We start from the raw sequence: 26,383 nt of genomic DNA, 5'->3' as shown, positions 1-26,383 counted from the left end.
CTGTATGGCCTCCGTTAGCAATCTACAGACCTGGGTGTTTTTAGAAGGAACAAAATAGAACGATGATGGTGCGGGGTGCAGGGTCTGACATCATCTTGGTGTCTTCTATTTTCAGTCATACATGTGTTCACTAATTCATTGTCTATCTATAAATTACATTCCCCTCTGCTGCTCCTTTAGATATCATAAAACAAATCTTACTTTAAACTAGAGATGGCATGATACCACTTTTTTTATGTCCGATACCGATATCATAAATTTGGATATCTGCCGATACCGATATGAATCCGATAGTGTTTTTTTGTTTTTGTTTTTTTTTATAAATCAATAAAATATTTTTTAATATCTTGCTGCATTTTATATAAGTTTATACTCAAGTTTAAATAAATAACAACACTAAAGCTATTCTGTTATACCTGTATGTTTAAAAAAAAAAAAAAAAAAAAATACACTGCACCCAAAATATTTCATAGTTCAGCAACACTGATCAATCTAATAAACTTAAACCTACTCCATCCTCCCTATTCTGGTATTTTAAAGAGTATTTAGCAGAAATATTAAGCAACCCAACTAATAGGGTTGCAAACTCCCAGCAAAAAAAAAAAAAAAAATAGGGGACCACCCTCCACCTCATGATGCTTAATCGATGTAATCAAATTTAATTTGATGCAGGGGGGGGAAATGCACAGAAATAAATTATTTTTCAAGAATAATTAAATAGATTCAACATCTTTCTTCAACAGAATTGCAGAATTCACAGATGGTACTTTCCCAAAGGAAAAAGTACTATAGCTTACTAGGGTATATTAGACTTAACAGTTACTATATACAGTAATGAACTTCTATATATTTTACATCAGATTAAAACTTTGGGTGTAAGAGTCAGATAATTATTTATTAAACGCTAGACATTTTAAATGAGAATAAGAAAAGTATGTCTTTGTGCCCCTTTTCCCTGTTCATGCCTTATCGGCCCCCCTGGCTAAACTTTGCTAGATCCGCCCCTGCACAGTTACCAGCCGTCAGCTACGTAGAAAAAGATCCTCGAGTAGAAAGTAATATTAAATAAATTCTAACAACAGCTTATCAAGCTTAATAGTGCTGCTGTTGTTCAGCCGCTGGTTTCCTCTTTCTGGTGAGAAGTGGGCCAAAAACAAAGAAGAGAGACGGACTGGCGACAGAAAAGCCGATCAGCTGATCATTAAGCAGTTTCACGATTGAAGTAGCAGCAGGAGAGGGAGGGAGAGAGAGGCAGTCACTCCACATGTCTGTTGTTAATCTTAACGTGGGAATGCTTTACAGACATTCAGAGATGAACTTACACACTTGCTTTACTTCTCTCTGGGATAACTTCCTCGGAGATGAAATGCTGGTGAGGCTACAAATACACACAGCCGCTCTATCACATGATGCATACTGCTGCGACGTGCTACAGTTATGAGCAGAGTTACGCCGTGTAGCAAGTTTTGTGAGGTGCTTCTTTTTTTTTTTTTTTTTTTTATATTTAATGGATCGGATTACATTTTTTATTTCTGGCCGATATCCGATCCAGTAATTTGGGTCAGTATCGGATCGATAGGTAATATCGGATCGTCCATCTCTACTTTAAGCACTGTTTAAACTGGTGCGTGTGTGTGTGTGTGTGTGTGTGTGTGTGTGCGTGTGTAATTTATTTTTTTTATTAATTAATTTTCTCCTTCATTTTGTCCTGCAGGTATAATTAGCCAATGGCAGAGTGAGCCCAAGGAACGTGTCATCTCTCTCGTCCTTACCCATCTTCCGCTGCTCAAACCGGGAAACGTTGAAGCTAAGGGAGAATACATGCGCTTGCTGCCTCGCATCCTGGCCCACACGATCGAGCACGGCCATCACCTGGAGGAGTCTCGGCAGCTCCTTTCCTACGCCCTCATCCACCCCGCCACCTCCCCTGAAGACCGCGCTGCTCTGGCACTCTGGCTCAACCACCTGGAGGAGAGAGAGAGAGACTCATTGGAAAGGCCTCCTCCTGCCGGGCCTCACCATCACCACCAGTCTACACCTCCTTCGACCCTGACCTCATCTGGATCTTGCTCTTCTACCAACACCTCTTCATCAGGCATTCCCTACTTACATCACCACCAACGTTATGGCTCAGATGACCGCCTCAATGGGTGGCAGAGCTCCAGGGATTCAGGAATAGGTGGAGGCTGGCATCAGCATGGCTGCGAAAATGGACACCTCCCTCTCTACCCATCATCCTCTGTGCCTGCAACCATCAATACTGTTGGAATTGGCGGAGGCAGTAACGCGAGTAAGTGAAAACCTGTCCTGTCTTTCCTGTTTTTTTTCATAGGAGCCACAGACTGGTGCATTTAATGATGTAATAAATATTGTAATACAGTGGGTTACATTTCTGCAACATCCTGTAAAATCTTTGCTAATTTCAGATTTCAACTGATAACTTATTATTCATTTCCTTGTAATCTGTCAGGTAATTATTAAAATTATAGATGTTCATATTAAATACAGCAATAGTTTAAAATTATGAGATCAGCTTATATTCCTATGAGCCAAACGCTCAGGTTTGAAGCTTGTCTAAACCCTCTATTTAAATCAGAGCCTGACAGTTTTATTGAGAATAAGTGCCGATATATGGTCAATGTGAGCATCCACTTTTCCTCTGAAGACAGAACCCACCTGTTGTCCAAACCACTTGTTTGCTAGGAGTGCCCAGTCACAAGAGAGTTGGTTTAAAAAGATGGGGAAGGGAGCTAAAATTGCTTTCTTTTTCGGAGTTGATGAACAGAGTAGTTTCATAAGGGCCCACTAAAGAAATTGCACAAAAAGCACAAAAGCATCTATAACAAAGCACAAAAAAGGCAGGCCACATTTAAAAACAGTGTTTTTAAATACTTGTTTCATTATAAATAAATTAAACAAATGTATAAGAAACACTCTACACTGAACGTAAACAAGTACTGAGCAAATAGTCACAGCAGTTAATACACCCTGACCAGACCGAGTACACTCTGAAGAACCCACACAGCAACTACAGAGGCTGAGTGTTGGCTGGAAGACAACACATAGGGAGGGCTGGGCTGTTGGAATTGAACATAACTATGGTCAGAGCAGGATATTTCCAGACAAGAATGCAAGAGCTCTGTTTTTTTCTTTTTCTTTTTCTTTTTTCTTTTCTTTTTTTCTTTCCTGGGAGATGAAAGAAACAGCTGAAGGTTTATAAATAAAGGCACATTTAAAGCTCTGCTTGCTGCTCCAAGAAAGATCCTCTTGTATGTTAGACTGCTAACAGCTTGGGTCCCAAACAAGATCATAGGATTTCACAACTGATAAAACTAGAGTTACCCCAGCTACCAGTACAGGATTGGTGACAACAGAGAGCATAGGTATATTTTCTTGTGTGTGTTTGTTTTTTTTTTGTTTGTTTTTTTAATATAAATGTAAAATGAATAGAAGCATTGGAGACACTCAAAGCAAATTGGTATTTATGTGTTGGAGTTAGAGTTATAGAATGATCACGGGGAGGTTGTTCTGGCATCAGAAAAAGTCAGTGTTTGGCTTAGGTATTTAATTTGAGTTATTAAAAATTATTTTTACATTGTTGGTCAACATGTGGTTATGTCTTCATCTGGTCACATTAAGGGCTATAGGAGTATAATGGTTCAATCACATCAACCTGTGTTCTACTGAGAGAACACCCTGATGACACCCCACCCATACTCTAAGCTTTAGTCCAAACCACAGCAGCACATACCACCCATCCTTTCCCTTGTAAGGCAGCCTTTGTGGCAGACTGTATTTAGGGAAAATGGCTAATATTTAGGGAGTGGAACTTGAAATGTTAGCTGGGCACCTATTTTAAACGGAGCCCATGAAGTCCTATACATAGCGCCAACAGTAAGAGCACCACATATAGGAGGAGGAGAGAGAGCCTGGACTATCGATGGCAGTTTACCCTGCCAGACAGGCGACACAAAAAAGTTGTTTGCTCTTCTCCACCTTTTCATTCTCTTCATCCACTTCAACAGTCTCAGGAAAATGTGTGATCCTAGAACTGTTTTGAGATGAAAGTATTGCTATTTTAGTAGTAATGGTAACCTTGGTTTGACCCCGTAAGAGTAGACTTCACTTACTAAGATGAAGAAATGAAGAGGAAAGGCTTTTCAAGCAAATGGATATCTTGGTCGATGGATTTACTTAAGTTATTTACACAGTGGAAAAATATTTCCTCAGGTCATTGAACAGGCATTGTTTAGTATGTTGCTTGGAGGTTGAAACTTCAGATATTAAATCTAAATAACTACTTATGTCACAGATGAGCTGTAGTTTATAGTGAGCAGGAAATTCTGATTTTGAGTACTCTAATAAAACAAGAGAATTATGATTAATGTAAGCCCTAAAGAGGCATGTTGTGTGCTACTTTTTTTTTTTTTTTTTTTTTTTTAGCCAACTATGGAATTTTTGAGGGCTCTATATAGAGGATAAATTTACACACTGAGAATGTACACTTGCATAAAATCCCAGGCAGAAAATGCAGTGCATGTATTAAACAGGCACAACATCATTTGAGACGCAGCACAAAGGGGAGATAAACCTGAGAGTCGTATGTATTTTCTGTTTTGCAAATGCAGCCGCATTCTTCCAATAGCACAAAAAACACTTCATTTTACTTTAATGTCTGAACTACTTTGTGTTTGGTCGCTTATTTCTTTGTTGTAACAATGCTTCTTGGCAATAACTGGTGTCATATTTGTAAGGAAAATGCATTTGGCGATTGAGTGGAGTACATGGGTTGTGCCAATGGAAAAACTTGCCAAATCTTCTCTGCCACTGCCAAACAGCTTATTCAGCTATTGACTGTTGGTTTGAGATTCTGGAATCCCAGGTGCTGATAAACAGGTGTCCAATTAGTCTCTGATAAGCAGCACCTGTGAGCTTCGACCTTGCTACAGTGGAAAATTGGTGTCTGCTCCAGGCATGCCAAATTTGACTGATCTGGGTAGGGTGTGCCATAGGGGAACTTCAAGCTGATGTTCTGTAAAACAAAGATGCAGCACGATTTGAAGTGAGAGCTAGTACCGTCTCCCAATTGAAGTTCCATATAACAGGAAATGTTGGAGACAGGCTGCAAATTGGGCGTCCCAAGATGATGGCAGTCATCTACAGATTTGCAGTTAGGATGATATGGCCGATGGGTCTCTACCCAGATAATCCAGAACAGACTACACACAGCCCGTCTCGTAGGGTGGTCGGGAGGCCTTCTATGACAGCCAGCCTGCGGAAGGATCATTATTGGGGTGGCTGTAGCTCAGGAGGTAGAGCAGGTCACCTACTGATTGGAAGGTTGGTGGTTTGATCCCTGGATCCTCTAGTCTGCATGCCAAGTATCCTTGGGCAAGAGACTAACCCCAAGTTGCTCTCTGATTCATCCATCGGAGTGTGAATGTGTGTGAATGTCGTTAGAAAAGCACTCAGTTTAGAGTCAGTGCTTGTGAGATTGGGTGTGTGTGGCATGTTGTATAGAGCGCTTTGAGTACTCCAAGAGAGTAGAAAAGCGGTCAATCAGTCCATCTGTCACTGTCGGACCTGTTAGCGCTGATGTCGGCAACATGTGCACCTTAACATGTCAAGGAATATTATGTTCATCTATGAGTACAAATTCTGCCTAAAACAATTGGAACTAAGAAGCAAAGCTTAGAAAAGAAGCTGTTGCTCAGCATGAGGAGGAGGTGCCATGGGGTTGTGGCTGTTCATGGTTCTTCCACATTATACTGAAGCACCTGGTTGCTACATGAATAAATTCTTAAATTGCTTCATTTCTTCAGGCTTCAATCATCCATTCGAATAAACGACACCAAAGAAGGGTCAATAGCACAATAAACTGTTTGACAGTGGCAGAGTTAACAATTATCTGCATTAACTGTTCAGGATCTGCAGCTATTTTTATACACAGTCCCCCATTTTTAGAAGCTAAGACATAATTGGGCAATTGACTGACTGAGGAGTTTCATGTTGTTGGTCTTTTATTTGGTAGCTATTTACTGGAACTCTCAATATGAGGTCCAAAGAGATGTTGATGCAAGTGAAGGTGGCCATTAATAGGCTGAAAAACCAAAATAAACCAATCAGAGACAGCAAAAAGTTTGAGTTGCCCAATCAGTAATCTGATACATTGATTTAAAAAAAAAGAATGCACACACGAGCTCAGCAGCATCAAAACATAAACATTTAAAATGTTAGTTTGCCTAATTAATTTGAGGCACTGTGTACAAAAATAGCTGTAATTCCTAAACAGTTCATTAATTTTTTTTTTTTTTATATTTAAAAAGCAAACAAAGAACAAAACAAACAAACCCTTGGATCCAACCTTAAGGTCTGGGCTCAAGTCACATATTGATTCAAGTCAACTGTGGTGGTGTACACAGTCATTGTCATTGTCCAAATACATATGGATTAGAAGCCTATAGATCGCCAAAATGTAAAGAAAATGACTTCATGTTCAGTGTTCTTGAACACAGGAGTGCGTGAACTATATAATGTTCCCAGTCAGTCTGAGTGACTAGTGGTGTTGTTGGTTTACAGTCCTTACAAGTGGAGGTGGCAGCCAACAGCACAGTCCCTTAAAGCGCTCAGTGTCCCTCACACCCCCCATGAGTGGCCCCAACAACCAGCTTCTGGGTCACGCATGGCTTTCCCAGGAAGATCTTCGGACTGCTAGAGGCCCAGCCCCAGACCACGCACCTCTCTCTCCACAAAGCAGCATCGCCTCCTCTGGCAGTGGAGGCAGTGAGCATCTGGAGGATGCTGGTTTAGGAGGAGGTTCAGGTCTGCATCGCAGTTCCTTTCATGAAGAGGGCAGTGGCATGAGGGGTGAGTAAGAAAGAGACCTGTTCAATATTCGTGACCTACTGGATTATGGCAAACATTGGAGTGAGGTGGCTGACTCGCAGTCGAAATGCGCATAGATGGATAACAGTTTCAAGGGAATAAGGTGAACTCCCGAAATAGCAATGCCAACTCTGGGACAGAGTCACTAGATATTGGATTTTAAGATAACTTTATAGATTTAATTTCCAAGAATCAAGAGACAAATTAAGATGTCGGAACTAACCACTGATTTTGAAGTCCACACTTGCTTTCACAAAAATGAAACATGAAAACAATTTATCAGTGAGGTTAAATGGGTAATGACAGGCTCCCCTATTTAGATCAAAAGTACTCTCCTAGGTTGACTGATTTGGTGGGAATGAGTATTGAGACAGACTAGGTTCAATACTATAGTCAGCCGAGCTTTCAGACATTCACTACTACCGGTAATTGGATGTGATTCAGGTGGAAGAGCAGGTTGTCCACTAATCAGTCCCACTATATTACAATATTAAAGTGTCTTTGGCAAAGAAACTTTCTTTATTTACATCACTTATTTTCTTTTGGTTCCTCCATCACTGATATGGACCACTTCTATGAGGAAACTTATGACTATCTGCTGTTTGTGCTTTACAAGCATTCAGTAAAAGGGCGTGGCAAGTTGTTAATCCAGTCGTGCAGTTTGTGAGAGGAAGCAGAGGTCAGAACTAATGACCTTATTGACCTTACTCTGAGGCGATCAGTGTCTGCACAGCATGAAACCCTTTCTGGTCGTCTGGGTCTTTTTTTTTTCTTTTTTTTTTTTTTTTGAAATGCAGTCATTCAGATAAATAGGAATGCAGTTCTGACAGTTTTCATTGATAGTTCTAAGAGAACAAACTGTCATTTGTAAAATCTGTTTTAGAGGGTTTTATTTTTCAGTTGTCTGTTGTTGTTGCTGTCATAGTCTAACAATGAAATACTGCATTACAGACTTGGTTTTGGACTCTTTTATCACATTATTCATGATTCAGCTAAATCGAAAAGTGCCAGTGATCAAATGCTCTCAAAGACCATCAAACTTTGTGTAATCACAAGCCACATCACACCAGGCAGAGTAGGTGGAGATTGAGGGTGGGTTTTCGGTGTGCCTTTTTGGTCTCTGAACTTCTGCAAATCAGTCCTCAAAACAGGCAAAAAGTATTGCATATTTTAGAAAAGAAAAAAAGCTAAGCCAGCAGCCCTTATTATTCTACGTTAGTACAAAGATGTGTCAGCAATAAGCTTAACATCCTCTGTAGTTTGACCCATTTGTTTGGTCGTCTGCAGCAGTGATTATGTAATATGTCTTTGTCCCTCAGATGTTCCTGCTTGGCTGAAGAGTCTCCGTCTCCATAAGTACGCCGCTCTCTTCTCCACAATGACCTACGATGAGATGATGGCACTGACTGAAGAGCAACTAGAAGCACAGGTAAACACATGTGCACCCACGTACTTGTAGACAAAGTGAGCTGATGTAGTAATAATTTCTACAATTAGTATAGCTTTTATTCTGGACAAATTTTATACAGATACCAACTTTATATTTGCACAGTAATTCAGAAATTGCTATTTGTATGCAAGGCAATAAGTCTGTGTTTAAAAACAAACAAACAAAAAAACAAATAGTAGATGAGCATGTACCTCTGGGACATAGGGCCCAGAATTGCAAAAAGAGAAACATGTTAATATCCTGGACTACAAAATCAGTGTAGTCTACGTCAGATCTACTCAAGTTGAAACCTGATAATGTTGTATTAAATGGTACAAGACATTTAGTTCTTGATGCTTGTGTGTAAGGACATGGATAGGCTATTCTGAAACAGCGGATGTAGCTAAAATTAACACAACTCCGTCCACTGGGAAGTTGCGTACTTCCTCCAGGTGCTGCTAATTCGTTTTTAGGCTGAACCTAATGAAGTGCACATTTTCACTGAGATGTTGTGAACAAAATGTCCAAGAGGAGTCATCATCAACAAAAATTTCCAATCTCCAAATGAAAGGCTAATGTAGTCTAAACCAACAGAGCGTTTTAAGTAATGAGAATCTGTCCTAAAAAGACAGGCCTAACTCATGTTTATTTAAAAAATAAGCACAAAACCTCTTTCCATTTGGAAAAACCTTATCACACTGTGTTTGTAAGAGAGCTATCATTGCATTAGGCCTGTATTGTCAATGAGAAGAGATGTTTGATGCCAAACTGTTTCCTCCAACAGAAAGTCACTAAAGGAGCACGGCACAAGATTGTTATCAGCATTCAGAAGCTCAAAGAGAGGCAGAACCTACTCCGGAGCCTGGAAAAGGTCAGAAGGACTACATGTTGCATCCAGTCCACCTCAAAGCTTGTTTGTGGTGTTGGTGTTATGTATCTGAGATGACAGCTAAGGGAACACCTAATCCAGGAAAGAGACTTTTGGGCTCCTAATTTAAACCCGTCTGCCTCCCCCACCCCTGCACTCTTTCATTCAGCCTTCAGAGCAAGACAATGACGCTCAAGGGCACGCCACAACTTCTTGAGGCAGCTAAATTCAGGCTTAACCTTTCCATTAATGATTTCATCAATGACGAATCATTTTAAAAGCATGTTACTGTACATTTGAAGAGCTTGGGAAACAAGACACCTGCTGCTCGGTATTTTGAGTTCACACAGACTTGTCTACTGCTTTGAAGTGTGTAGTGTGGGAGGTAGGCTGATATGACGTGTGTGGACATAAGTGAAGGAAATTAAGCTGTATTTTTCCCCTTTTTGTACAATTTTGAACAATTTGTTGTGTGATGATATGGTGGAGTAAAGCATACTTATCAGAGAATAAAGTCACACTCCCTCTATCTGTGTTGTAATCTGAGCTTCTGTGTTTTGAAGCCAGAAACGCCTTGCGTGCATGTTGTTGCATGTGAGTCCTTCTGTTTGAAACGGTTGGCTAATTATCATAAAAAGAAGAGAGTGAAAGTGAAAGTAAAACTGAAATGGCAGGGTGCAATCTGGAGCATTTGGTCAGTGCTCCTGAAGAAGAAGAGCACTTATTAGTCAATTGATTTATCCAAATCTAGCTCATTGGGGTAGGATTTTAAGCAGCACCTCCCTGTTTGCTCCATCTCCACCAGCTTGTCTTCTCTCAGCTGGCTTCAGCTGACAGATGTGATCTCTTCAGCGTGCTTGGGTCTGACCAGCGTGTCAGAAGCTTTCTGATAATAGCTTAAATGAAACGTGGAGGGAGGTGTGTCTCTTTGTTTTTGCTTGAGATGCTCATCTGCTTGTGCAACATCTTGTGATTCTGAATTTCACACATTACACCTTAAATATTCATTATCTAGGTTAGAATTGGCACACTTTTACATAAATGTTTTTACATAGATGTGGTCCCCGCAATGATACAATTCTTCTGTCACTTCATTAGATTTTAGGATCTCATCTGTAAAGTAAAAACCATCTTTACCTGATGTCATTTGCTGCCACCAGGATGTGTTAGAGGGCGGTAACCTTCGTGCCCCACTCCAGGAGCTCCACCAAATGATCATGACTCCTATTAAGGCTTTCAGTGGTGGCGAAGAGGCCTCTTTGCATCGCCCGCTGCTGACCCCGGAAGGCAAAAGCGCCGCACCTGGCTCCCACCTGAGTGGGGGAAGTGGAGGAGAGGCTGAGTCTGGCACCAGTGTGATCGCTGAGGGGGATATACCTGGTCAGTTCACTCGTGTTATGGGCAAAGGTGAGCTCCTCACAACAACATGCAATTGAGATTGATTTCTGGGGCCAAGGGATGAGTTGGATTTAATGTCTGTGTTTTCATATCTGTGCTGTCCACAGTTTGCACACAGCTGCTGGTGTCAAGGTCAGACGAGGACAACATCAGCTCCTACCTACAACTCATTGACAAGTGCCTTATCCATGAGGTAGCCACCCCCCTCCTTTTGATGTTTATATCTGATAGTAGTATCAGTTCAATGCAATTCATTTTTCCCCCAAATACCAAATAAAATGTCAGTCAATGAAATATATCAGCAAATAGATTTTATAGTTGTTCACAGATAGTTACAATAATGGAAGTTAATTTTGTCTATTACCAATATTAATGTTGTTTAAAGGGATTAGCAGCACAGGATATTATATATTTGATATTAATACATTTGAAATTTAGGACAGTTTAACTAGTAATAATATGTCTAATTAAATGAAATGCAGTTGTCCAATTAGTCCCTGATCTGTTATTTACTTACCATAAATAACAGATCATTTCTATCCACTCTTTTTCTTTGTCTGTTAAATGTCTTGTGTTTTTGCCTAGCATCATTGTGCTTTGGTGTAAATGTGCTGTGTGACATGAGCCACACTGAGCCATGTTCTTCAGCAGTAATGCTTCACTTCACCCCAGATTTTATAATCCCCATTCTCCCTTGTTCTCAGTCCTTCACTGAGACGCAGAAGAAGAGACTGTTGTCATGGAAACAACAGGTCCAGAGGCTGTTCCGGTCCATTCCGAGGAAAAACCTGCTTGACATTGCAGGGTACCGACCGCAGAGGAGGTATGCACACAGATGAGCAATAGTCTTAATTTTCCAGTGGTATTTCCTGTAATAAAGACAGTTGAAAAAGTTTGACAAACTTTGTTAAAACAATTTTTAAAAAAGACAGACTTCTATGTGAAAATTATTAAATAAGTGGGAAGCAAAAGTTAAATGTGTTAACATTTAGTGGCTAATTTTTACACAAACTACTTTATTTACGTCTAACAGTTAAAGAATTAATGTAGACAACAAAGAAGCCAGTTCAAGTTAAGTTTGAGGAAAAACTGTTCTGTATTCATGTGCAGTGTTGTAGCTTTGGGATGATTATACTCTACTGGACTGAATTACTTTCAAACTAGCATATGCATTAAATGTCAATTTAAAACTACTTTAGTCAAGTGAAATTTGCATATGTTTTTTTTTTCTATCTATCCAGCAGCACAGCTTCCTGAAAATGGAAGAAAATTAAAGTTGGCATAATTATTTTACAAAAAGATTCTTCTGTGCTTCATATTATTTAAATGCACAGCTGCTGTTCTTTTTAACATCCAAACACCTTAGACAATGCTCGCCTCTGTACAACTTTTGTTTTGTCCTGTCGCAGCCGCTTTGGCCAGTCCAACTCTCTCCCTACCACTGGCTGTGTTGGGGGCAGTGTGTCAGCCAGGAGGAGCCTTCACCAGTTCCAGATGCCCTCCCGGAGTTTGCCGGGTGCCAGGCTGGGCCTGTTGGGCAGCGGGGGGCTGCTGGGACCCACACCTCGTAGCTCCAGCAGCACACCCACCGGTCCCAAGCAAGGAAGACATGTGAGTTCAAATAAGCAGATTGTTTGAACCAGTTAGCAGATATGAGTCGTCAAATAGGAAGAGCAGGACGCTTGAATGTCCAGTGGACAACAAGGACACATACAGGAAGACCAGCATATAATAACCAACTTGTATTACCAGTATTGTATAATCTGCAAGGTTATCAGCTAATTTGTGGGTATTGATCATCTTCAGTTAATCTGTCCTTATATTGTGGATTGGCTATTACAGTTTAAAATATTTGAAAGCTTTTTTCTTTATAAATGTAGAAAATGCAGGTTTAATGTTTTTGTTTCAAAAACTAAACAAAATATTAATCAGTTGTCTTATCCCTAAACTCTTCAAAGCAATTTTTTTTTATTACTTCCACACACTGGGCATGTTGAGGATGTTTTGTTGAACTGAGAGGTACTTAAATAGCACTATTCTACTTATTCTGAGCAATCACAGCGCTTTCTACTACACTTCTTATTCACCCAATATAACACCTACAATGCTTTTATGTATTCCTAAGCCCTTTTTGTCTAACATTCACACAAACTCCCAATCCAATAGATGGGCGACAATCTTGCCCAAGCATACTTTGACATGGACTGAACAACAGGGGATTGAGTCGCTAACCTCAGCATGCACTACCACCTGACCCACAGCCCCTCGCAGTGTTCCCTCTTTTCAGCAGACTTGGTTTATATAGATTCAGTCATATTTATGTTTACAATATACTACAGCATGTACTGATTCCTTAAGTCTGACTTCAATAAGTACTAAATGGGAGTTAAATTGTGTGTTTAAAGGGACTGTGGTGAATGGCAGTGGTGTATGTGACTGTACAAAGGAACATTTTGTAGTGCATAATAATACATTCCAGGATGTTTACAGTACCTCGGGCAGCAGAATTCCTTCTTCAGCATGTATTCTGCCTGAAATAGTCTTTTTATTCCATGACAAAGAAATGCAGGGTGAGGAAGAGTAACAGTGGTGGTGGTGTCTGGCAAATGAAGTGAGGTGGATGGAACTCATAGGCAGGTCACCCCACATACCAGAGGCTCTGCGTCAGTGCAGAACATTGAAACAGGAGGAGCTGTGGAGCTGTTTCAGGCCCATCCTGGCACGCTTGTGTCTGGGCTGACCCAGTTCACTGGAAAACTTTCTGTCCCTCCTTCTCTTTCCCTCCTTCTCTCTTGCTCTCTCATCCTTTACAATGGGAGGAAATACCTCAGTTCCTCCTCGTCACGCTGGACCTTCTTGTGTGTGAATGTGCAGTGAGAGGAGAAGGAGGGCGGGTGGGGAAATGTGTGAGTCATATTTTGGGAGAGGTAGCCGTGCCGTTGAAGGAGGAGGGACAACAAGCGAGAGAGGGAGTGTTTAAGTGTGTGTCTATATATATGTAAGAGAGAGGGGGCCAGTCAGAGGCAGTGAGAACAGTGCACAGGCATTTCCTGTTTTTCCCTGGCCTGCGGCGCTGGAGGGGTGGGGGTGGGTGGGGTGGATTGGTGAGGGGAGGGGCATGTGGCAGTGCTGTTGGGGGTATAATGGGCAGGTTACAGTGAGGAATTCACGTGGTGAGCGTCTGAGACTGTCATTAGGTGTGGGCTAGACATTCAGACAGGAGTGTGGGGAATGAAAGTATTTAAGAAGTTGTGGTCTTACATGAGTTTTTTCAAGCTTGCACATTTCATGCATTCATGTTTTTGGTCAGGGAAGGTTTTAGCCAAAGCGCTGATGTGGGGAACGGTAGGGAAGTTGGAGCAGAATCTTTGGTCTTGTAATTTGTGCATTGAATCATAATGAAGAAATGGGATTTTGCCTATTACATTTCTCTATTTAATCTTAACTACGTAATCCACAGGCCAGTGTGAGTTCTGAAGTCCATGCTTATGGTCTGGTACTGTTAAGTTCAAATAAAGCAGGAACTTCTCAAAATTAACTTTCCTTGTATCACAAAAAGAAAAAAAAGAACAACAAACATTTGTCGTGCACCCCAGATCCACATTCATTCGTAATAATGTGAAGTTATAAATAATTCCCCCCCCCCCCCTTTTTTTTTTTTTTTTCTGGCAATGTCCTGATAGTGATCAAGCAGAGTTTTGGTGAACATTTCAGTTTACTACATTTTGAGAGCAGAAACAAAAACTTTTGTACAAATTTTAAACCCATTTCCACCAAGACTGAGACTTTGGATATCATTGCACATTCTCTGCTATGTAATCTTGAAATGTCCTCCTCAGGGTCCATGGTTTGCTAATCCTGGAGGAAGTAACAGCATGCCCAGTCGTACCCACAGTTCCGTGCAGAGGACACGTTCCCTACCAGTTCACACCACACCACAAACCGTGGTCACGTTCCAACAAGCTGGTAAGTAATGCCGGGACACACTTACATTTACTTTAACTAATTACAACACTAACATTTGCTTTAACACCTTGGAACTGGCAGGAATGCCGGCTCATTAATTCATCTGCATTGATGGCGCTGACATCAGCGTGGTATCTGCTGACAGTGGGGCAGCTAGAAGAAGTCACACTTCAGGGATGGGCTGAATAAAGTAGAATCCCCCAACTAAATTATATGTGTGTTAGAACAAGACAAAGCTACATAACCATCTTCAGGCTTTGAACATGCCAGCTAAGTGGTGAATGTTGGCCTTTATGCAGTCGTAGATCTAAACAGCTGTACATGCAGCCTGTTAGATTTGTTTTTCTAGCCATTTCCTACTTTTTATTTATTTTTTTTCCCCACAGTGTTGCTGCTGCTCAGGACTTTCTGGAACTTTGCCATCTATGCCTATGCTGTTTGTTTTTTGTTTTTTTAAATGATGCTATTACCGTCTTCATTTAAACATCATACTGTTGCCAAGCAAATCAACACTCAGTTATTTATGCCACAAACCAGCAGATTATATGTATGAGCAGGAGAGCAGAACAAGAGCTAACATCTCAGCAGAAGTTCGGGCAGGTTCCTCTGTATAGGCATTTGTCTGACTCCAGACCTCATAGGCTGTTGAAGAGGGGACACGCATCTCTTGTTTTTCCCTCATGGGGTATCAGAGGTTACTAGAATATAAAACTGAGTGAGAAACTAAGTAATTTTTTCCTTGAGCATCGAATATTATGGGTTTCACAAAAACACTGCTGCATGAAAGACCCTGGATCTCATCATTACCACTCACTGTTTTCAGATGCTTCCTGGCAAACAGAACCAAATTTAAGAGGGGCAAGGAAGGAGGGGCGGCACTTGCTGCATTTATTAACAGCAAATGGTGCCACCCTGGTCACATTACCATGAAGGATCATTTCTGCAGCCCACTTATTGAAGTGTTAGTAGCAGAGTTGCATTATATTACATACCCAAGCAGTTTGTATGCTATTTTGCTGGTTGATTACATTTCTCCTTTCACATGCTTGTCAAACATGGCTTATATCATCAAGTCTGTTACTGTAAGACTACTCTCTGCACCTGTGTACTTTCCTCATGACTTCTGGGGACTGAAATGAAGTGACTTTGTTCCAATTTCACTCAGTTTGTGGACTTCGCTACCAAGGGACACGGGTCCCTGCTCTGTGCTGACATTAAGGCTTGCAGCTCTCAAGGCAAAACTTGGTCCGCCATCAGCCCAGGCACAGACCAATGCTTTCACTTGGCACAGCTGAGACTGTGAAAAAGTGGTCTGAAGGCCCATATGTTTCTTTGGCAAAATTGTTTTTAATGCACGACCATAGCTGGACTGGCCATCGGCCGTACCGGGAATTTGCCCGCTGGGTCGATGGTGATTTTTTTGTTTTTATGGGCCGATGATTCCCCCCCCCTTGTAACGGTATAAACAATGAGAGGTGGTGGATTGGCCAGATGCTGGCCGATGTGTAAAAATAACTCAGTTGTTTGGTGGTGGCTATGGCGGAGCTTCCACAGAGGCCAGCAGGTGGATGAGGGAAAGGGGAGGCAGGAGGAGGAGAGACCCGAGGCGGCCGCCAGTCCGAGTGTCAGGTGAACTGAACTTCAGGTAAGAAGTTATGACCTGCAGTCTATCTGGGTCAGATATAAACCAAGTTTAGTTGTAGTTTATTTTTGTTGTGCTGACTTTTTACAGTCAGTTACAGTAATTCGTACTGCGTACTAGCTAGCATGATGGAGTTTCTACAGCTGGGTGGGTGCTATGATGTTACTGATAGTGAACTTTATTTTATTCATAAGGTTAGATAGTAGAGTTGCCAACTGTCCCGTTAAAAAACTGAATCGTCCCGTATTCAGGGAAAATATTAGGCGTTTCGTATTGAGCTGAAAAGAAACACAGTTTGTCCCGGACTTCAGCTAGAATGAAAAAAGACACAAAGCTGGAGTTATTCTGTGTCTTTACACTGCAGCTGCCTCTTCTCCTCTCATTCTCTCCCCTCCCTCTCCTGTTGCTACTTCAATCATGAAACTGATCAATGATCAGCTGATCGGCTTTTCTCTCTTGTTTGTTTATCGTCCACTTTGTGCCAGAAAGAGGAAACCAGCAGATGCCGCGTTAAACAACAGCAGCACGTTTAAGCTTGATCAGCTGTTGTTAGAATTGATTTAATATTAATTTCTAGTATCAGCTGATGTTTGCTGGAGCCACAGCTGTAATAGCTGCTGGTCATGATACCGGTTTGGATATCTAGTGAGAGGGAAACATGAAGACGAAACCAGGAGATGTCCTTACTGAATCATCAGAGCTGAACAGGTGATGGAGAAACAGGTTTACCTTTTAGATGAATGAGTTGAAGGGAAGTTATGAACTGTTTCTGAGAGACAAATAACACCAGGATCCTTTTCTAAGCAGCTGACAGCTGGTAACTGTGCAGGGGTGGCTCTAGCAAAGTTTTGCCAGGGGGCCAGGTAGGGCATTAACATGAGAATAACTTTCTTATTCTCATTTAAAATGTCTTGCTTTTAATAAATAATTATCTGAATCTTACAACCAAAGTTTTTATCTGATTTAAAATGTTTGGTATATGTATGATTTCAAACGTATACCAACAAGACAGTGTGCATCACTGTCACAACAGCGTTTGTTTTCATTCAAAGGCCTTATGGCTTTTCCTATAATACATGGTGGGCCGGTCTCTAGTCAAAATGCCCGGGCCAATTTTTTTGTCCCAGTCCAGCCCTGGGCACAACACGCAATGAGTTAATCTGAGAGGGTGCATTAAAAAATAAATGGCCGGGCCAGCGGTGCACATTGCAAATTAGCTCGCATAGACACATTAGTTGTGCCGCTTCTTAATGACGGTATCTTAGCTAACAACCCCAACTATCAGATTCAACTTGTAATTGGCTAAAAATCACTTAGCCTACCGGTGAGAGCGACATTGCTTGCTGGCAGTTATTTCAAGCAATGTTGAATTTTTCACATTCCGACACTTCAAATGCTTCAGGAGCTCTCCGCTCAGCGCAGCATCAGCACCGCGGAAATACACTGATACATCCGTAGACTCAAGACAGAATTCACAATGCGTTTTTGGGACTTTCAGGTGTATGGACCAATGTTTTCTTTTCTGATCAAACCAGAAAGCTTTAATGAGCAGCTGGATTTGTCTCGCATTAACTGGCTGAGTTAATGCGACATTGAAATGCAGCTGATAGAAATGAAAACCTCGACTCTGTGGGGGTCAAAGTTTGCAGAACTAAGAACGCAGCTGGAATCCACAGCTGTGAGTGTTCATGGAGCTTGCATTTTCACCTGCTGGACATCACTACCTGACAAGTTTAACTGTCTTCAGAAAATTGCATCAAAAATCATCAAAAAGGTTGCCGACCCCTAGTGTATGCCATCTTCTTGTGGACACCTCTGTCGTTGTACAAACTATCCGCTGTTTTCTGAACTATCCCTGGGTTACCAAACACATCAAGAAACTCCTGAGTGAGACAAATAGGGTATTTTGTTCAACTCCAAATTCATCCAATAAAATGATGCTCCTAACACCTCAAACCCTCAGTGCCCCTCAGCTGTGTGTCATACCCCAGCACTGCTTTAACCTAAGTTAACAATCTGAGCTGGGACCTGAAGGCCCGCCTGTAATGTCCATGTGTGCACCAGTCACTGTAACCACGGGAGCCAAGCAAAGTGACCTGTAGTAGCCTCTGCTGATTGCTACTTGTCACTAACGGTGGACAGTAAAAGGAACGGCCATGGCTAAGCTTTAAAAGCACTATCCAAGTACAGAGTATTTACCATTTCTATGGACAAGCTGTGACAGAAATATCCCTATTTTAGAATGAAGAGGAAAAACTGATTTTAAAAAGACCAAAGGAGAGGAGCGAAATTAGGTGGAGGGAGAAGTTGAGGCTATGTGAGAGAGGAAGAGATGGAGGCTGGGAGGGAGGAAAGAGTCAAAGGAGTCTCACAATGAGGCTCTTTGTGCAGTGAGTCCGGGGCTCCCTGGCCTGCTTTCCATCCCTCTCTCACTCATTTACTTTCTTTCTTAGATTTCTTTCTTTTCCTCTCTCTCTGTTTTCCCCTCCTCCCCCCTTCTCTCCATCTTTGACAACTCTGCAGAGTCATGCACACATAAGTTGCTCTCAAGGGTGATTAAAGCTGTGTCTGGCCAGGGTAACTGATGTGAAAGGCTATACGTCCCTCACCCCTCCAACCACACACTGTCTGATGTGCCTTTCTCTTTACTGACATTTGAATAAGGTTCCTCATTAAATGACAAAAAAGTGGTGGAGGATAAGGAAACAAGTGTATGTTAGATGATTGGATGTTTTTATTTTTTCTTGTTTCCAGCGTGTGTTTGTGTAGCTGTAAGTTTGTACACAGGGGCTTGGTGGGGTGTGGGGGAAGAAGGGGTGATGGTAGGGATTTGGACCCTATAAATAGCCCAGTGCAAACTACTGGGCCTAACTCTGTCTCTCTTTCCACAAGAGATTTTCACTGCCCAGTCTGTGTTGGAGACTCAGCTAGCCTCTTAAGCCCCAAGGGGTTTCTGAGCTTCCTGCTCGAAAATGCAATGCCCAAATTTTATTGATTATTTCTCTGCAATTACAAACTCTGTGCTTATAATCTTGGTATCAAAATAAAGCTAACACTTGTGAAATTTCATCAGAGGTGTAAATATTGAAGCAGATATTACTGTGTCAAAGTTACTGAGACTGGAACACAGAAAAAGTAAGTAGATTTTATCCTCGCCTAATTAATTAATTTATTTATTTATTTTTAGCATATAACTCTTTTAAAAATATGCCTCAGTTCACAATTCATTCCAGAAATTCAGTAACCAACATATAAACATCATCTATGCAAAGATTTATGTTTCTACAGTGAAACAGTGGAAAAATTACAGCACTGTCAATACATGAATATCCACACGTTGTACAAAAAATGTCCAATTTTGGCACACAATTGGACATCATGCCAGTTGAATTTTTTTTTTTTTTTTTTTTTTTAGGTATTTAAGAGCAGAAATGAATTAATTTTATTAACAGGCCTAAAAATGCTTTTTTTTTTTTAAAATATATTTGTGAAGAATTATTCACACATTTACATGGCAATGGCCCTTTTCTGCCGTGCGCATGGTGCGTTTAATAGACCCTGTCACTACCCGATCTGTACCGGAAACCCGATCAGTACCCCGCATGCGCAAATCTTACGTCACTTCCTCTCTTTGCCAACATTGCGACATTCAATATATTTGAATGATACGGTTAGCGCCCAGTCAGTGTTGCCAACTTAGCGACTTTGTCGCTATATTTAGCGAGTTTTCAGACCCCTTGGCGACAAAGATGTGAAAGCGCGTATCGCTTTTACTCTCAACAAGCAGTGGGTGCTGTAACGGAGTCAGTTCTTCTTTTACTCTTTTACTCTTATGCTGTTTTGTGGATCACAAGGTTTAAAACTACTTATAAACACACAAAGTAACTCTACCAGAGTGCCTATTTCGGGTCACTTTTGCCGGTCCAAGCCCAGGTAAAGGAGCAGGGTTGGAATTGTGACATTAAAACAAACATTAATTGCTAAAAGAAATTTAATTTGTAGTTCTAAATAAACTCTTAAATGCATTTAAGATGTTTTTTACTCACTTTATGTCTCTTCCACAATGTTATTTCTCTCTCCAACAACAATAGGTTACAATTAGATTAGCATGACCAATTATGCAAATTAGGCAATGACGTCATTTAGCAACTTTTAGGACAACCAATAGCGATTTTTTCCTTACTGAGGAGTTGGCAACACTGCGCCCAGTTAGCTCCTAGCATTTTTTAACAGCTCTGCCTCCTTTTCGACTACCGGGACAATGGATAATCCGTATCCGCAACAAATTTTTGCTTTTCTCCTCAACAGAGAGCATTCCCCGATTGAACAACGGCGCCGTAAAATAAGAAGAATGGTGCCTAATGACAGGGTTAATAATACAGACTTTATAATATGTCACGTGAAGATTCAGCAGCCAGATGAAGTGTTTACTGGCAATTGACAGTGATAGCGGACATTATCATCACTTTTCCAACAATCCTCTCCACACAGACAAGCATAAACACACTCGATTATCACTAAATCAAATTTAACACACGTATGTAATGACGCTAATTCAGTTTACAATAGGGTTCATTCGCTCAGTCAGCAGGTGGCGGTATCCTCGTACACTGGGGAGTACACTGCCATTAAACGAACAGAAGAAGAAGAAAACCCCTGCACATGTGCGGTATGCATCAGGTAGACCCGATTTGTACGGTCCGACTTTGCATCGGGACTACCGATCGCAGTAAGGATCGGGAGTCCCGATCTGTCACTATCTTTTTATTTTTTTGTTTTTGTCTACATTATATTAAATGTTTCGTTATTGGAAACATTTTAAGAGATACTTGTTATTCTTAACATCTTAACAGGTACTCTGACCTGTAACTATCGTAAAATGCTTCGACCGGAGGTAGACACCTTTCACGCATGCGGGGTACCGACAAACTGTGAAAAAAAGCCACACAAAAAATTAATGATTGCTGGTAAGGGTTTCTATACATTAGCATTTACGAAGGGTATGTTGTGACTTACCTTCAAAATTACAGTGGTCCCTCGCGGTTCACCTTTCACCTCACTGTTTCGCAGATTTTGTAGTGCATCACATTGTGTCCTGCGTCCTGATCGGCTGCAGACGATCTCCTCCGTCACGTCTCTCCTGTACAGTACAGAATCGCTGCATCGATCGCTAGCAGTGTGACTTTGAAGTGCAGTACTGTATGTCGACCATGTCGACAAAACGTTTTGCACCGTCAAAAAATAAAATTGGCTACTTGATTTCACTTATCGCTAGGGATGGGTATCGTTTAGGTTTTATCCGATACCGGTGCCAAATCGGTACTTTTGAAACGGTGCCGGTGCTTGAACGGTGCTCAAACCGGTGCTTAAAGAATGGAGAACACAAACTTTGTCCAAAAACCTCTCATGTTCAGCTGTTTTGTTTTGTTTTTTGTAAAAAGATAACAATGTTAGCCTTTTCTGCAGCTATGGGGCATATATGGTATCACTCTTGGCTGGAAGCAGTGCATAAACAATGGAAAAAAAACACAAACTTTGTCCAAAAACCTCTCATGTTTAACTGTTTCCCACGTTTTCTTTGGTCATTTTAGCCTTATTGTCCAGGGTGAAGGGAGTATCTGCCATCAAACAAGAGGACAGCCGCATGTAGCTATGATGATGTTTGCTAGTTCACCTTACATGCATTAATGTAATAACGTGGTTAGCCTACTCAACGTAAATTACACACGGACAACATTAAGCGACTCACGCAGAGAAGAACGGCTTCTGCTGCCATCATCATCCTCATCATTTCTGCTACACTGGCAGGGCTAGGGGCCAGGACTCTATTCTTCGGGTTTTTGGGGGATGTTGCTCCGGTCCGATAACTGGCAACCCACCCAACGTGCACAGTGTGAGGTCTCGCAGCAAGCTATCAAATACGGCGCATTTCTCGGCTTTTAAAAAAAACGCTATGCGTCGCCAGGTGTTTCATCGGATTCGAGGCGTTACCTCCTTTGACAATATCACAGTATCAGCTTAAAGCACTTGTTGCTGCTGAGTTTGCATCTTTTACTGTGAAGTACAGCCAGACTTTTGACCGCTTCGCCTTGGACATTTTTAATCTGTAGCTCTGCTCTAACTGAACGTACGTACCTGGCCCCGCCTACTATCCTGGGAAACGTAAAATGATTGGCTAGAAGTGTATTCAGCTCAGGAAAAAAAAAGCACCGAAATAAAGCACCGAAATGTGCGCTGCTTCTCGGTCTGGTTACTACCGTTTATGTCAGATGGCACCGGACACCGGTACCCATCCCTACTTATCGCTGGTTATTTTTAGAACATAACACCCGCGATAAACAAGGGACCGCTGTTTACAGATACTGAGAACTATAACATTTGAATCTTTCTCTTTTGCTCTGAGGCGGAGGGGAAACATATCGACAAGTCGATGAACATCATTTACAGATATGTTGGGTAAATGCCCAAGACATCTATAGAAATGTAAATCGCCGCTTGATTCATTAATTTGCTTAACTTGTTTTGGACCATAAACAAGGCGCTAATAGGACACCGGAAACAAAGCTCCCCACAGGTGTTTCCACACCGGAAGTAGCATATGCTATTGGCTTCTGGCCCTTTAAACTCTGAGCGGCTGTAACTTTGGTTTCTTTTGGTCAATTTGCATGATTGACACCTCATTTTAATCGTTTGAGCCAAACGATTAAAATGTAACAATGTAACAATGCCACAGTAACAATGCCACGTTCACGTCACTTCAACCAATCAGACGTTGCAAGGCCAAAAACCACGTCGGCCCGAATTTACTGCATATGACGTCTGTCCAGTCACATGTCTGTAGGTGGGTCTAAAATGGAGGTTGTCAAAGTAAAACAGCTGTGATGCGGCTAGTTAGGCGTGGTAACTGCTGATAATCACGTGGCTACCGGCGAAAGTAACTGAGGAAATCGGGATGGTAAGCCAATTTCTGTCTTATAGAATTTGCGCCGCTGTGTGGGTTTTTTTGTGGTCTTCTTTGGCGGCTCATTCAGTGAATTTTGGTCAGAGTGTGGTGAAACTTGGTGTTTGGAGTCAGTAATAGCTCTGGAAGATAACTAGCCTTTCGTTAGCCGGTTATATGAAGTCTGAAGAATTTCTTGTTCGGTTTCGTTTGTTTAGGGGACGTCTGCACATTTACGTAACTGCTGGTTTAATCATGGTTTGTTTTCGGTGTGTTTGGTGGTTGTAGAAATGGTTTATGACATTTTAGCTGAGATTCTGAGGTTTCTGTGGATACCACACATGTCTGGACTTATATTTCTCACCCCGTGTTATAACCGATTAAACCTGATCTCCTCCTTTTTGCCCCCGGTACCGGGGGCATGGGGCTTAAGTGGCTAGGGACTAAATGGTTTGAAGTGGTTGCTAGGTTCCTATTTAGGCTGCTAGACACAAAATTTGCTAATACACAGGCCCTGGGTTAGCATGCTAAATCTGCAACATATCTGTTTTTTTTTTTTTGTCTGTTTTGTTTTGTTTTTTATTAAATTGCTTCCTTCAGGAAGTCAAGTTGTCATCTGTTTGTGCTCGATGTTTTCACTGTTTTTCTTGATTTCAATATGTTTTTGTATCTGCACAGATCTTCAGTTACCAGTGACAGAGCCAGACATCAATAATCGCCTTGAGTCTTTGTGTTTGAGTATGACCGAACACGCCTTGGGAGGTATGTTTTTCACCGATCCTCATATTTAACTGTAAAATACAATGCTGTGATATGAAAAGCTTAGTTTGGCTGAGGACAAGAAGAAGAGCCTTTTATAAAGAAGTGCTCTAATAAGCTGCATAATCAATAATATAACGTTGCCCAATGAAAGCTGTGAAATTTCCAGCGCAGCATTGTGAGCTTTAAGGGAAGGTTTAAAGTGGATTGTAGTTGGTGGATGCAGTGGCTGTCAAAGTTCCCTGTTTCTCCTGTGATCTAAAGAAGCGCTTAATGAATCCAATCACAAATTTTCACGAAAGACATTTTAAGCGGCTCAGTTAGCTGAAGTTGTTATTTTCTTACTATGTTCAGGTCATGTTCTGTTTTTGACACAGGAAGCAGTAATCAGTAACCTGTTTGTGTGCAATGTTATCTATTCTGTTTCTGTCATGTGAGAATTGGAACAAATAGTAAGCAGCACACTTTTGCTCTTTCTCAGATTCTATCAAAGTCAGATAGCTGGTGTCTTACTATGGCTTGATCTCCTCAATTGATTTTAACATTGATGTAGGACCTGATTGACCCTTCCCAACACTGTTGGCTTTTAGAGCTTTAGATTTTGACTCCAGACTTGTTGGAACACAACAAGGATTTTTCAGATGCTTTTGATTTTGAAGTTTAAATCTGGCAAGATAGGTCCAAAAAATGCTAAGCTGGGAAACTGACAGCGACTCTGCAGTAAAGTCAAGTTCATTTAAGACGAGGGAGATAAATGGAATAACCACAGTATTTACAAAAAAAACAAGTTTTAGCAGCAGCTTTCGCCAGTATATTATTAGATATGAGCTGCTGAGCAACTTGGAGCGATGTGACTTTTGGATCCAACTCATTGATTCCCGAACTGTGGGCCACAGCCTCCTAGTGGCCTGCTGAAGTAACACAGCTGTGCTAGAAAATGTTGTTTACCATAAATTCTTATTTTTTATAAAGGTTTCAACATTTTAAAATAAAAAAAAATAGGACTACATAATTAATAAATAAACAACATTTAGTTTTAGTGAGTTGGCAGTCTGAAATTCAGGGATGGCTGATCGAATCAATCAATACTGTAGTTTAGCATGCCAGAGTGTTGCTGTAAACATTGTTTTTAATTGATGCCTAATAATACATGTAAACGCATAATCTAACGATATGAACAGCTTTAAAAAAAAAACGTTTATAATGATGTGGCGCTTTAAATGCTGATCTTAAAAAAAAAAAGAAAAGCCATGTCTTGTACATTAAATGAGCTTGTAAATGTGTCAGTACTGTACAGGACTGTAGTGGATGAGACCTTAATCGAGTCAGACTGTTGTTGACCTGGTTGTGGAAACTATACTCGTATGTACAGTGAGTTTTAGTCTCGTGGCCAAAACTCAGCTGAAGTGAAGACAGTGCTTCTCAGTCCTCAGCACAGAACGATGAACAAGTGTTGCTTTATGCTGCTGTATGTGTGTGTATGTTTATGTATAGCAGAACTGGGCATAGCAAAAAAAACGAGTGCATCGACCTTTAAAAGATAAAAAATAAATAAATAAAAATGCCCTGTATATCAGAATTTTTACCTTTTTTTTTTTTTTTTTTTTTTTTTTTTTTTTTTTTTCTGTTTTCTGAAACATAACTTGGTAACTTAACTCAAACCACAGGAAGTGACCTAAAATGTTTGATGGCATATAGAAAAATATGCTGACTTCTGGCACACAGATGGCCTTTTTTAGACAGCCTGGACTAAAATGAACTTTGATTAAGCTGCCTCTCGACAAGTGTTCCTTCTCAATTTGTCATGATGTATATTCCCAAACTGCACAAAGTAAAATTGGACTAAAAAAAATGCAAAAGTGTACACACTTCCATCAAGCTGCTTAAGCCAGTGTTACTTTAACAAGTCCAGGCTTAAAGGCCTTTGGGTCAATTATAAAACAAAATTCAAGGATAGCTTAACCGTCATAGTTTTTTTTAATGCAGTATATTCTCCCCTTTGCGACACTATTAAACAGCAGCATGCGAGGACATTAGCCCTAACCCTTTTTCTCCTTTTCTTTTTTTCTTCTCGTGGAATTAGAAATCTCCACTGGTGTGCAGCTTGATAACGTTTTCTTCCTCAGCCAAACCAGCAGCAGCAGGTGTCAGACTGTTGTTTTCCTCTGAAAGGCTCTATCAGTATTTTGACAGATGTGTTGTTTTCTCACCATGACAGTGTGAGCCCTAGCCCCCTTGCTGTTCACCGAGTTAGCAAAGCTTCATGCTTTCAGTTCAAATGAGATGACATCATTATTCATAGCCCAGAGTCACAAGCTCCACTACACAAGTAGCCGGATCAGAATTAGATTTGGTACACATAAGAAGTCAAATGGCTGTTTTTTGTTTTTTTAATTTAGTAGAGGGATTAACAGGATGGAGGGGCATAGCTATGCTGTGTTTATAGCTAGCGTGGTTTGATTGTACTGATTTCTATGGTGTCACGTTCAGAAATGA

The 26,383-nt window shown here is 41.0% G+C and overlaps 1 protein-coding gene across 3 annotated transcripts in view; it reads left to right on the top strand.

Moving 5' to 3' along the window:
- Positions 1-26,383, top strand: part of samd4a (sterile alpha motif domain containing 4A) — a 74,402-nt gene that overhangs the window by 36,747 nt on the left and 11,272 nt on the right. For 2 of the 3 annotated variants that reach the window (XM_005751423.2, XM_013915485.1), the window contains exons 3-12: positions 1,715-2,290; positions 6,580-6,867; positions 8,205-8,314; positions 9,099-9,185; positions 10,343-10,589; positions 10,688-10,773; positions 11,285-11,403; positions 11,990-12,191; positions 14,420-14,546; positions 23,807-23,890. In XM_005751423.2, the coding sequence (XP_005751480.1) occupies positions 1,715-2,290; positions 6,580-6,867; positions 8,205-8,314; positions 9,099-9,185; positions 10,343-10,589; positions 10,688-10,773; positions 11,285-11,403; positions 11,990-12,191; positions 14,420-14,546; positions 23,807-23,890 (1,926 nt within the window). The remainder of the gene's footprint in view (positions 1-1,714; positions 2,291-6,579; positions 6,868-8,204; positions 8,315-9,098; positions 9,186-10,342; positions 10,590-10,687; positions 10,774-11,284; positions 11,404-11,989; positions 12,192-14,419; positions 14,547-23,806; positions 23,891-26,383) is intronic. The other variant, XM_013915486.1, reaches the window with a different exon arrangement.

This window comes from Pundamilia nyererei, unplaced genomic scaffold, assembly GCF_000239375.1.
Source record: "Pundamilia nyererei isolate P.nyererei 1_Seehausen unplaced genomic scaffold, PunNye1.0 scaffold00310, whole genome shotgun sequence".
NCBI lineage: Eukaryota > Metazoa > Chordata > Actinopteri > Cichliformes > Cichlidae > Pundamilia > Pundamilia nyererei.
The sequence above is the reverse complement of the archived record's forward strand: the minus strand, read 5'-3'. Positions and strand labels throughout refer to the sequence as shown.